The sequence below is a fragment of the Cupressus sempervirens genome, chromosome 1 (genome assembly GCF_028749045.1).
Source record: "Cupressus sempervirens isolate cs-2001-9-10 chromosome 1, ASM2874904v1, whole genome shotgun sequence".
Taxonomy (NCBI): Eukaryota; Viridiplantae; Streptophyta; class Pinopsida; order Cupressales; family Cupressaceae; genus Cupressus; species Cupressus sempervirens.
Window position 1 is genome coordinate 51,937,534 of NC_143118.1, and position 13,311 is coordinate 51,950,844.

At 34.6% G+C, this 13,311-nt stretch overlaps 1 protein-coding gene across 3 annotated transcripts; it reads right to left on the reverse strand.

The window, feature by feature from the left end:
* Window positions 1-259: 259 nt before the first annotated feature.
* On the reverse strand, window positions 260-9,839 carry LOC149576123 (E3 ubiquitin-protein ligase ORTHRUS 2-like). Of its 3 annotated transcripts, none has more exons than XR_016361387.1 (11): window positions 9,002-9,839; window positions 5,325-5,863; window positions 4,374-4,499; window positions 4,156-4,255; window positions 3,797-3,858; window positions 3,589-3,691; window positions 3,339-3,477; window positions 2,927-3,144; window positions 2,308-2,679; window positions 1,192-2,208; window positions 260-965 (listed from the first exon to the last, which is right to left on the reverse strand). XR_016361387.1 is itself a non-coding variant. In XM_089816376.1 (11 exons), exons 1-11 carry the CDS (start codon window positions 9,470-9,472, stop codon window positions 920-922), a joined length of 2,676 nt encoding a protein of 891 aa, XP_089672502.1. In that variant the 5' UTR covers window positions 9,473-9,803; the 3' UTR covers window positions 260-919. The 3 variants fall into 3 exon arrangements, 2 of the variants coding, with proteins under 2 accessions (XP_089672502.1, XP_089672507.1); XM_089816376.1 differs by having other exon boundaries at window positions 1,709-2,208; window positions 9,002-9,803; XM_089816381.1 differs by having other exon boundaries at window positions 1,679-2,208; window positions 9,002-9,717.
* Between the last annotated feature and the right edge of the window lie 3,472 nt (window positions 9,840-13,311).

Here is a 13,311-nt window from a genome sequence, read left to right on the forward strand (position 1 = left end):
AATTGTAGCTAATTATTATGTCATTTCCCTTGAACCAATGTTCTTTTCTTTTCAACTACAAACATAATAAACCCTATCTAAGAATTGAACTCTATATGAGCATATACAACTGAAGCAAAAAAAAAGAACTCACATAAGAACAAATACGAATAAAGCAATAAAAAAAATGTACTCACAAATACGAATAAAGCAATAAAAAAAATGTACTCATAAGGGAATGTATACAACTAAATAAATAATAAAATCTGAACGTGCGGTCGGAAAATAAGTTCTAATAGAACCTGTAATTTTTTATTAAGTAAAACAGATTTTTTTACAAACCCACCAGTATTCAGAATGAATGATTTGTCAATGTACTGAATGCTGCCAGCATGTAACAGGAAGACATACAAATGCCTGTTGTAGCTGGGCGACTAAATTGCAGTAATGTCCATGTCTTTACATTATTGTGCAAAGACGAAAATGAGGACGTTATAGTTTATAACTAGCTGTGAACTCGATTTAAGCCTTTAAGAGCCATGAATAATGATACAAGATCATCCCCCGTCGCAAGAATATCTCTCCAGGAATTGAGACGATTGGGAACGATTAGCTGAGGACGATCAGTCCTGAAGTGAATATCAACAATACTTGGTTTCGAAGAGCATATCGTCTCTAGTATCTCCCTTTGGCAGCAATGTCCAATGATGGCTCTAGAAGACTGGATGGAAATGATTGCATGCCTTGGGGACATCGTGGATGGAAGTTTCATAAGTATCTATTATTTATACTCCAAAGGAGTGGATAGACTGTGTTGATCGTGATCAAAGGACCTCTTGATTGTCACTAGATTCTCTGCTGACCAGCGGGGGATATCACCTGCAGTATAGTCACTCTCCATTGCTAGGCAGGTTCTGCACAATTTCCGATTTTGTTGGTTCTACAACCATCTACACCATTCCTGTTCCTTATCAAGCCTCTGTTGACTGCATCATATTAAACAAATACGTCAGACATGTGATTCTGGAACCACAATCTTGGAAATAATGTACAGCAGTAAAAAATGTTAAATTGGTAGGATATGGTAGGGGTTCTTTACAGATTATAATTCTCAGAATTTAATACATCACTGGTTAATTGTTGAAGCAGTAATAAAATAAAGGTTATCAAATAATATCCAGCAATTACATTAAGAGTAACAAGAAGCTTTACCAAAGCAGGGGTTATCTCTTTTATGTATTCAGCCTTTCCAGATCATCAGACAGACAAGAAAAGGGCATAACAATAAGAACACTATTCAGAAAACACGATCAGTCTATTGCAAGAATCGGAAGTAGATTCATACCCTTTCGAACTTGGTGCATATCCACTTAAAAAGCAAAAGACTCAATCATATGGATATTGTGAACATTCATAGCACTAGAGATAATGAGGAATACCACAATCCAATGATCTCTATATACTTTTCAGCAGATATCGTAAATCAGTTTTCAAGATCATGGACTCCATCTATAAAACATTATTGCTAACGTTATAAAAGTCAGTTGGAGTAACAGAAACCATTTGATTTTCTTAAATAAATCATTCAATCAAGATCTTGTCTCAACAAGTATCCTTGATTCCTTTGAGCAAACAGTTCACAGCATAGCCTGTTGAACAAAAGGTCAGAATTTCCTACGAAGTTCACAAGAGGCATTACACATCAATAAATCGTGTATGAATTGATTACTCGAAGTCGCTATCTGATACAACTACCAGCGGACTCGAAGGGGATGCTGATTGTAAGTTGCTTTTTGTGGGTGTTCCCGAAACAGCAGCAGACCCTGTAGCTATATTGTTAGAACTCCTTTGTCGAGTTCGATGAATTATAGGTGCTGGTAAAGGCACTTCTCTTCTTCTCTTCCTAGAACTCTTTTCCTTTGTTTCACCAGTGCACTTGCTCGGTTGCCTTACTGGGGATGATTCCGCAGATTCAATGGTTTCCTTTTCAATGCAATCCTCCTTCGACACTTCGGCGTCCTTCACAGTTGACTCTGTTCTTTCAGTATTTATATTATTTGCATTCGAAACATCATTGTCACTTTCCTCCAGGATGGTGCTATGAAAAGATGCACCATTACTCTTTTTGGAAGCTGGTGAATTTGAAACCGCACGATTTGCCTTGATCTCTTGCCGTTGCAATGCTCTCAAAAGAGCTTCAAGCTCCTTTATATCACCTTCTTGGTCAGCCTGGAGATATAAATAGCAAACATGCACACAATCATTTTCAATCACCTCTAGCTTGCCATGGTTAAGGACTATAGCACTGAAAAACATATGACATCTTACCAGCATACTCCACAATAGCTCTTCTGAGTAGCGAGAATACTTGCAATGAAGTTGCTTGATTGCTTTTTCTTTCTCTGGGTCTAAAGGCCTCTTACCATTATCCGCAATGACCTTTTTATCAGAAAAAGCGCCTGTTTCTTGAACCTCGGTACCTCCTCCTCCATCTGTAACCTTGAAGGATTCGGATCTGTCAACTGGTGTAACCTTAGGTTCATTAGAATCTTCTGTTGCCTGCACTATACAGTTTTCTGTTTCCATGTCTTCATTCTCAGCACCCTCACACTGAACTTCTTTCACATCGCCGTCACTTTCAAACCCATCTTCACCTTTATGTTGGAGTGACCGTATAACATCCTCCATTTGTCTATTCACCTGAAACGTTCACCTTTATTTTATAAGAGTGTGCAATGGGCAATCTCTCTCCTATTGTTTGAAGGATTACCAGCAAGGATTAATGTCAGGGCACAAATTTCCTCAGACCTACCTTGGCTGTGTTAACTAACTATCAAGCTCTAAAGCGGCCGTGTATTCGCATCTAAACCTTAAAAATATATTAAGGCTTTTAATGCATTCATCTTAAATAGCACTATAGACACAACGTACAAGAAGAAAATAGTACCTGTGGGTTTACAAGAAAATCGGTAATATCTCCCTGGCAAGATGGGCACTTCTTGACTATCTTCTGCGTTCTCAAGGAGCGGCCACTAACAGTAGTACGCTCTCGCACATGTTGTGTTCCAGCAAACAAATCTTCTATACAGGACTTACAAAAATTATGTCCACATGGAGTAGATATTGGAAGAGTCAAAACCTTCTTGCAAAGACTGCAACTAAACTCTGCATCCCAACACAACGACTATCATACATTTCAATCTTAATAAGACAAAATAAAAAGCTATGAAATCCAGATGAAACATGCACGCATCCGCAATATACAGTATCTCTACAAAACCCAACAAGAGACAATTCGACTTTGCGCTAACTCAATCGACAAGCATGAATCATTGTAAAGTCTAAGCAAGAAGAAAAACCTTTAAGCAGCCTCTGCTGTATCGTCATAAATTTCCTTGGTCTATCACTACTCCTACTTCCATCAGAGCCTACTCTTTTATTTAAGGAACCAAGTCTTCTGCTTACAGGAGGGTCTCGTACCCATCCCCATTGTTCGCCCTGAAATTTGCGAAAAAAACATATCTATAAAAAAACCTCACTAAGAATGTCTTGACCTTTCTAGTTAAAGAACATTAATTGACAAAAACGCTAGGAGTTTGTGAAGACAACCATCCAATCCCATGATGGCTCTCTCTTTCTGTCTGTGATATCAGATGCATTTTTAAGCTCATCTATTTTGGGTAAGGGTCGCGGCCGATCCCCATGTTCATCACTGTCAAAGGAACAGACAAAAAAGAATCAGAGAGCGAACCCAAGTTTAATATAAATACCTAGTTATTTATTTATTCTAAAACATACAGGAGAGAAAAAATTAAACCTGGTCCATGGAGCAGGTTCATTGTCACAGCGAACAAACAAGTACCGACAAACCTTAAACCCCTGCAAAAGAATTTCAAATACATACATTATCCACTCAAACATTAGAGGGCGACCATTGCTGCAACCTGGAAACCATTTGTGAAATTAGCGTTTATGGCAAAATATGAGAATCATGTAACGGCACACAACCAAATCTGCAGGTGGCTCCAAATTTTAGAGTCTGGACCATTGATATACCACAAATAAAAAAAGTCTGCATTCCACGTGAACATATATACAAAGAACCTTAACATATTAGAATCCAACTACTACACTATACACCTCCAAATAATTTCCATCCAGATAAAAAATGGCTACCTGAATTCCTTTCTTACGCCAGCATTTTTCGATCCTATATATACCATCATAACGAACACCATTTTCCGGGGCATAAGATGAACGTTTTTCCTTGTGAGACCTGAAGCCAAATGACCCAAAAAAAAACAATATTTTGCTCACTGTGTAGTCGCAAATAGCTTAATCATAAATATAAAAGGCAGAAAATCACAAGTTTACATGCATTGCAATAAGTGTACCTGACAACACGAACCGGATAGCCCATTTTACAGCTAACTCGCAAAGCTTCATTATATTTGTCAAATGTTTGATCAAAGGATTGGTCCTTATTTGTTCGCTTGTTCCCACTAAGATCTCTTCCACCACTGTTGTTGCAAACAAATGTAACAGCATGAACAGCATAAAGTTAAACTGAAAATGGCAAAGCAAAATTATAGATCCTTTTTATTAAAAAGATACAATTGATCATTTTCATCACTCTGATATTTACCTATTTTCTTTTTCTTTTTTAATATTTTCTATATATTTTAGTATAATTTTTATTTTATTAGAAACAATTAACTAATACTTTGTATTTAACAAGATACATAGATCTTTCTCATCATTCTAATGTTTATTTATTTTATCTTTTCTTGTATAATAATTTTATTATTTTTTAGTATCATCTTTTATTCTTTACTTAAATAATTTATTAATTATTATTAAATTTTTAATATCTAATTATTTAATATCTCTTTTTCTATAGTTCTATCTTTTAAACTACTATAGTATGTTATTTACTCTCTTTTTTTCCTTCTAACTTTACATCATCTTCATAAAAGATGATAGAATGCAATGCAAAATATATTAATAAAAACTAAAATACGATCAACTTACTATTTATTATTAGATTGTATACTTTCATTTTTTTAATATTTTATTATTTAATAGCTCTTTTTCTATACTTCTATCTTTTAAACTATTATACTATTATAGTTGCTCATTTCATTCTTCTTTGACACTGCTTCATCTTCATGGAAGATGACAGAATGTAATGCAAAACATATTTATCTAACATTCAATCAAATTCAATTTCACTACTGCAAATTTTTTGCTTTAGTTCTGAAAAAAAAAAGGATAAAACTAAAATTCCCTCATACATAACCAAATGTAACTGGTCAGTCATTCAAAGAAAGGCTGGAGTGAAATACCTCCCAGTGTAAAGGAACCATTCACCATGATCCTCGTCATCTTCATAACCGCCAGATAGAGCGACAGACTGAGCGCCATAGTCAGCCTGCCCAGAAATACCAGCGACATGAGGAAGATGAACTCCCCACTGCCTGCACTCCATTCTGTCTCCCCAACACTCTCCAACAAGAACACCTTGATTTCGCTCAGGATCATTCTCTGCAAGAATTGGTCCAAAGTGATCTGGTGTAGTAGTAACAAAAATACGCCCACTAGCTGCATTTGCTATGCCAGTTTTTTTGGCACGCTCTGTTGTAAAGGCTTTATCAGGTTTATTTTGATTCTCAATAGTGCCGTAAACCTTGGGGATTTGAGAAGAGTCTCCTCTATTGGCTGCGGCAGCCTTTGCCATACGAATAGCCATTACAAGGGTTGAATTGATTCTAGGCTGAGAGTACATCTTGGGAGGAATAGTAGCTCTGCATTTTGCACAGTTTTTCTTCCCTTGTGACATCCATTTCTGGAAGCACTTCAAGCAGAAGTTGTGACCACAAGGCGTCTGGAAAACAAATACAGATGAAGCATCAATATGTGCTCGTCCTAAACAAGATCATGTATTAAATATGTAAAGGAAAACACAGTCGACAGTAGCAAAAAGAAGAGAAAAAGTTAAAGAACAGATTAGAAGACAAAATATCGTCAGCATGAAATCAAAATTACTAACTTAAAATTAAAAGCTAAAGACCAGATTAGAAGACAAAATATCGTAAGCATGAAATCAAAATTACCAACTTCAAATTAAAAGCTAAAGACCGATTAGAAGACAAAATATCGTAAGCATGATATTAAAATTACTAACTTAAAATTTCGAAAAAAAAATGAATATCTAAAATTTAAATATGATCATAGATCATAGTGTAATCTGAAATCTCATTTTTTTTAAATGAAATTATATGCAACTGTAACCATAAACTTCAAACACAATTTGGTTTATAAAATTAAAAACAATATGAGATCACAAGCTAGACATTGATTATGGTATTAGACATTGATTATGGTATCAAAATTACGGAAGTTTCTACTGCAGGTAGTGCAAAGGTGTGAATGAATGAATAAATAAATGATTTTAATAATATGTACTAAGTCAAAATAATTAATGAAACATATAAACAACACACCTTTAAAAAGAGCATTATAACCTTATACAATTTGCAACCTCTTCTCTAAATCTGTTCTTTAATGTAAGTTTTTATTAATAAGTACGTTGTTTTGTCTAATTGTATTTCGTTGCACAGCTTTTATTATTTACATGTCACTCTTTCTCTACTGTTCCTACCGATTATAATAATTCCCTCCATAATGGATGATGGATTATGGTACAATAGTAAAAAAGAGTTCACTGACTCAAGTTCCGCTCTTAAGGAGCCTCTCAATAGGTTCCCCACAAATAACCATTGTTACACCAGCACAAGGGTGCGGCGATGTGGGGGGACGTCGGGACGAGTTTCAGGTGCAGGGAAAAAAAGGGCCTCAATTTGGGGATGGCGAGAGGACAGTGGGGGTGTGGCGGTAGAGTGCAGAGGGGGGTGGAGGGAGAGACGGGGTTGCATAGTATATATATATATGACTGAAAATGTTAATTATAAAATGATACTTCAATATATTATAGAACATACCAAATATAGTTGAATAGAGAAAATTGAAATGCAATTCACAAACGATAAGTTTAAACTTGGAACTTAAAACTTCATAACCATTACCAATGACCATTTAACAAATTAACTTAGTTCAAGATGCAAGATTCAAAATTCATTGTTCAAATACAAATATCATATATCATAAAGATTGTCATGATGACAATGAGCAGCAGCATGAAACAGTGAAATGAAATAATGTATCATAGTCATATCAAAGTGAGTACAATCAACAAAATGACAAAATGTCAATAATGAGAATGGAATCATCCCAAGTGCTCTCCAAGCATCCCCTATATCGAAGTCCTAATCATCCCAAGGGTTAGCTTGCTTAAAAAACAAATTAAAAAAGAAATGCAAAAAGTATTTTTTCTATAATTGTTTGGGCCAGTCAGCCGACTGCACCCCGCAAGCACCCTGTGCATGCCATGGACGCACCTCCACATCCACGACGCACCCGAGTCTCGTGCCCCATCCGGGTGCTCGACCAGTGCCAGCAGGGGTACTCGGGTGCGTACGCACACTGGGTGCTTCAGGTTTTTTAGTTACAGTGCAAATAACAAAGAGATAAAGGCTTTTGTTTTGGATAAGTTCTAGAAGCATTCTTGAGATATGAAGCAAAAAAGAGAAAAATTATGTCAAAGAGTTCAATCGCTCTCATAATTATCATTGAAAAATATACATAAAGGACAATATTTCTTGTAGAACTAACATTCTTATAGCCCAAGTAACAACCAACTCTCATAACCTTCTTTGTCAAACCAGACATCAGAAAAGACCCAAGGAAAAAAAATTTAAAAAATAAAAAAATTGTACATTCAGAAAAGGAGAGATAGAAGAAAATTTCATATAAGACAGCTGAAACAGTTTTGTAATCTCTTCGCAACCAACTCTCAGACTGATTTATTTGACAAATAGAGATAGAAGAAAATTTCATATTAAGACAACTGAAACAGTTTTGTAAATCTCTTCACAGCTAACTCTCAGGCTAATTTATTTGACAAAGCGACTTTAGAACCATTTGAGGGTGCTCATCATCACCCATTGAATATCTTTAGCCTCTTAAATTATTTATTTCAAATTTTCTTCTCTGTCAATTAAAAAAGCACTTAGGCTTGAACTGGAGAAAATTAATTTTTACGTCACTTGGGAGGTCACATTATCTCACCAAAAATTTACAGTAAAGAGTAATCTCAAGCTAACCCAATACAAAGCCAAAATTTAAATAGCAGTCTAAAAGATGTCTTCATGAAGGTGAAATCAGAAAATTTATCAGAAAATTGCAGTGCTCAACAACAATTAGAGCTACAAGTTGCATTACATTGTTGGGCCAAAGAAAGAAATGGAATGTAAAGGTTCTTTTATAGGCCACAACCCCAGCCATTAGGTCTACCTATGGTTTCAGTGATATGGACTGAAGAGAGCAATCTCAAACTAATTCAATATAAAGCCAAAATTAAAATAACAGTCTAAAAGACAGATTCAAAGAAGGTGAAATCGGGACGATGCAGTGATGAAGAACAATTAGAGCTACAAGTTTCATTAAATGCTTACAGGACAGGTTAGGTTGGGCCAGCAAAAGGAAAGGAAACGAAAGGAAATATCCTTTTACAGTCCACAACATCAATCACTTGGTTTTTGGTTTACATATATGAAATTACCTAGTACTCTTTGCTGAAGAAATTCATCTGAACTATAAAGTAAGCATTCATACTCTAATTCATCTGAACTATAAAGTAAGCATTCATACTCTACCCCTTTCTTTCAAAACTACGAATTTCCTATTGCTGAACCAACTCATACTATACAAATTCTTCATCGCTGAACCAACTCAAACTGTACACCATATACCATTTAATAGAAACACGCCAACAAACTTTAAATCTAAGACCTCCGCAAGGAGAAAACGCTGTATATTTCAAGCAGTGAAATCTCAGTATAACACTACTTTGAATCTTTTTCATCGAACAGAAACGGAAAGAAAAGCTTTAAGCCACACTCACAGTGACAGGCCGTTCGGGAAGCTGCATGCAGAAAATGCAATTGAGGCTCTCATCAAAGAGCTCGAGCAACTCATTTCTCTTGGGCTTCGAAACCTTGACCTCCTCTTCCCCGTCTTTATCGCCTTCCTTCGTCTTCTCCTTACCCTGTCCTCTAGCCATAAGGGCCTGCCTCTTCTTCGCTTTTTCATCTTCGCTGAGATTTGGGTCGGCCTGTATTGCTCTGATCTGACTGATCAAATCATCCCCATCAGAAGAAGATTTAACCCCACAGGGGCGCTGTTGGTCTTCGTGACTGGTTATGGAACAGTCGGGGCAGAACCAATCCCCAACAGGAACAGCCGTCAAAGGGGGATTCAAGCACTGCATATGCCATGGGCTCACGCAGCTATTACACAGCAGCACATCGCAATCGGGCGGAACCACCTTGCACACCATGCAAACCCCATCTCCATCACACGGCAAATCCGCCATTAAAACAACCCAAAGCGAAGGAACCCAGCAGGTCTCAGAAAACCAGCAGTGAAAGCAGAGCAAGCAAAATGGAGTACCGGGCAAAGTACCTACAACAAACCTGCCCTAAATTTCACATAAATTTCTTAAGTGAATTTGCCGTCATTGTTGAGAGGTGTCTTCACAGAATCCTTGTTCGTGGGACGGCACAACCAGGCCCCAAACTCCTCCACTTCCGCCACTGGCAATAAATGTTCGCTCATATTAAAATAATATTTGCCGTTTATTGCCGTAAAATCCCACTGGGAAAATAGGCCCCTTTTGGTTTTTGGGTCTTTGGCCTGCTCTGAAGGGCTGTCAGACTTCCTTTCCAATCCAAATTTATTATCGTTTTTATTATTTTATTGCGCGCATTTCTTTTTATATTGTTGTTGGGATGCATAAGATGCCCGCCATTTTCTCCGTTTTGAATTTTGAAAGCGTCGAATTAGATCTCCGTTCGGCGCCGCTTTTTCAACGGCTACGATTCGCCGAGAACCTCCCTTCGACGGCGTCGATGGCGGGAAAGTTTTTGTGCTAAAGTGGGCGAGCGGGACCCACCGTGGATAAGCCATTTTCGGAAGGTCACGTTTTTTCTGTTTTTTTTTTTTATTAAAATAAGTTAATTATTAGGTGGGGACATGTACTCTGCGTCCATCATATTGAACTCTGGTTAAACATGGGTTAAGGATTAGTTGCTGGGGTTGAAAGGGGGACAGGTGGGCCAGTTAGGAGGATGATGGGACAGCAGTGGGACCCATGACTGACAGTCTAGTGTGAGAAAGTGATCTTTTGACATTGTAGATGATGTGTGCTCTGGTAGTACTTGTTGGAGGCCTTCCATGTTAGGTGGGTAGTACTCTTTGGAAGAAGTGTGTCATCTCCAAGGATGTTTGTTAATGGTGTTCTAGGTTTAGATCTTAGTTTTACATATATTGAATGGAGTTTACACTTTCATAGGGTAAAGTCAGTATTTTGACTCGGAAAAATATAATTGTTATAGTTTGGGTAATTTGTGTAAGAAGATGTTTCATGTGCAAGGATATTTGACAATGAATGTTCTATAGATCTTAGTTTTTCATTTATTGAATGGAGTTTAGAGTTTTATTGGGTGAAGTCGTTACTTTGAAGAGGAAAATATTTCATCATAATTGTTATAGTTTGGGTAATTTGTGTAAGAAGATATTTCAACAGTAAGGAAATTTGTTAATGAATCTTCTAGGTTTAGATCTTAGCTTTCCATCTATTGAATGGAGTTTAGAGTTTTATTGGTAAAGTCATTATTTTGAAGAGGAAAATGTTTCAGCATAGTTGATATAGTTTTGGATCTTAATTTGGAAGCTATTGAATAGGAGATCAAATTTTTGTTGGTATATTATTTGGGTAGTATTAATTGTTCCAATTGTCGATTTAACTTGTTTATTGAATAGGTGATAAGAGTATTCTTGGTGTATTATTTAATTGTTAATGATTGTTGTAGTTATAGTTTTGATATAATTTTATATCTTAATTTAGAAGTTATTGAATAGGAGATCAAACTTTTGTTGGAACATTATTTGGGTGTTCATAATTGTTCCAATTGTAGATTTAACTTGTTTATTGAATAGGTGATAAGAGTATTATCGGTGTGTTATTTAAGTGTTAATGATTGTTGTAGTTATAGATCTTCAATTTGTTGGGTTATTAATAAAAGTTCTAGCTTTAGGTCTTTATTTAACGCATATTAAAATGAGATTATAATTTTGTTGGGGTATTACTCAAGTGTTAATGGTTGATCTAGTTGTAGATCTTGATTTTTGCAACTATTTAATGGAGATTAGAATTCCTTTTGTTGGGTTGAAGTGTCACTTAAGGATTAATAATTTTACATATTTTAGATCTTAAATTTGCATCTATTGAATAGGGGATTAGAGTTTTGTTGGGTATTACTTAAGTGCTAATTAGTGCTTTAATTTTAGATCTTAACTTTGCATCTATAAAATAGGAAGTTAGAGTATTTTGGGGCTATTACTTTGTGCTGATAAAGTTTCTTCTATAAGTATAAAGTATTTGGTAATGATTGTTTTAGATTTAGATCTTGAACTTGACCCATTAAGTATTTAATAAGATAATGGTTATAGATACTTGTTAGGTAGTCACCTCAATTATGTCTTTATTGAATTATCCAAAAACATCTTAAAGAGACTTAGTGCAAAACTTATGGACAAAGTATATGTTACCAACCATTTTATGTGTTATGGTATGATTGGTTGGTTCTTTGATTTGACTTAATGCATAACTTTTTATTTTTTAGTCAATTGATGAAGTTCCAATGTAATGATATTGATTGCTTAACTTTACTAGTAATCAAAAAAGACAAAAAAAACCTAAAGAAAATGGCTACTAAAATACAAATATGTATTAAATAAATCCATCCAATTTACTATGTAATATAGCAATTCATTAGAATCTTTAATTTATTATTTCATTGCGGTAAATAGGAAAGTACATACATTTTTTGTTTGTTTGTTTTAGGCGGAGTTGTGTGGGTTAAAATACTTTGTACACATAGTTATTTTCTTAAAGACATATTTTAAGAGTTAAGCATAATAAATATATGTTTTTTTTTGGTTTTTTTTCAAATGGTCTTAAGTTTTAAAAATAAAAATTAAATTATGATTTTATTTAAAATCATCACTCTCAAACTATTTAGAGGATGAGATGATCAAGCATTATTAAGAGGTCATTTACAAAAAGCGAAAAAAGTAGGAACTATTGTAACAAGAGCTTTGGAGAGCTTGAGTCCATGGCTTGTCCAACAATTAGAAGGTAGGTTAGACAAGCAACAATTGTCATTTAGTAATGAAAAGACTATTTTGGGGTATAATAGGTTCCAATGTATATTATGTTTAAAAAGTACAAAAAACTTTCACAAATTTCAAATGAATTTTAAAAATTACACTAATAAAGATAAAGTCCATAAAGTTTTAAATATATGATTTTAAAATTATTTTATCTCAAGTTTACTTTTTAATTGTTCTAAGCTCATTTTGACATTCTTAGTAAATATAATTTACACTAATCTATATTTAGATATTAAAAATATATTATCAAACATTTTGATTAATATAATATTAAGGTGATATATCTCATAAAAAACATTTAAAATTTTATATATATTTATTCTATTATATAAAAGAATGCATTATTATACTAAAATATGCATTTGAATTAATATTCAATTTCACAATAACACTAATGCTTGTCTATTCATTTTAACAATAATGTATGTATTAAAATATTTTATAAATATATAAAATATTCATATTAAAAACATATTATACCAAAAATTAAGATACCTACAACTCATTTCAAACATCCACTCCTTACTCATTTCTTATTTGTCATCCTAGCAACAAAATATGTTTAGAACGCCAATACTATATCATAATAAAAATAATAATAGTAATTGTCATTGTTGCACTATAATAATAATAATTAAAGATCATTTGAGGGCGCATTTTAAATTCATCTTTAGACAAATCTAGATGAGTTATAATGCTCTCATGGCATTGCTATTGGGTCTGATATTATTGTGAGATGTGTTAAGTTTTAATCCTCTATTTTTTAAATGCATTTACCTCTAAACTTGTAGGTGTTGTCACTACACTTTCTTTAGTGACATGCCTTGTTTGTAACTAATTATGACCCCAACCTTAGAGGGAATGAATAATGTTTGGGAGAATTAAGGTTCTCCATAGACTCTTGGTTGTTCAACCATTTTTCGTATGTCGAATGTGATGGCTTTTACTCCTATTTTGTCGATGATGGGGTTTTCTACC

What these genes read in the sequence shown, in the direction of transcription:
- LOC149576123 (XM_089816376.1), bottom strand. Translation starts at nt 9,472, where the DNA reads ATGGCGGATTTGCCGTGTGATGGAGATGGGGTTTGCATGGTGTGCAAG. An exon ending in TGGTTCCTTTACACTGGGAG is followed by an intron (nt 4,500 to 5,324) that starts GTATTTCACTCC and finishes TTGCAACAACAG; the next exon opens with TGGTGGAAGAGATCTTAGTG. An exon ending in GGCGTAAGAAAGGAATTCAG is followed by an intron (nt 3,859 to 4,155) that starts GTAGCCATTTTT and finishes ATTCTTTTGCAG; the next exon opens with GGGTTTAAGGTTTGTCGGTA.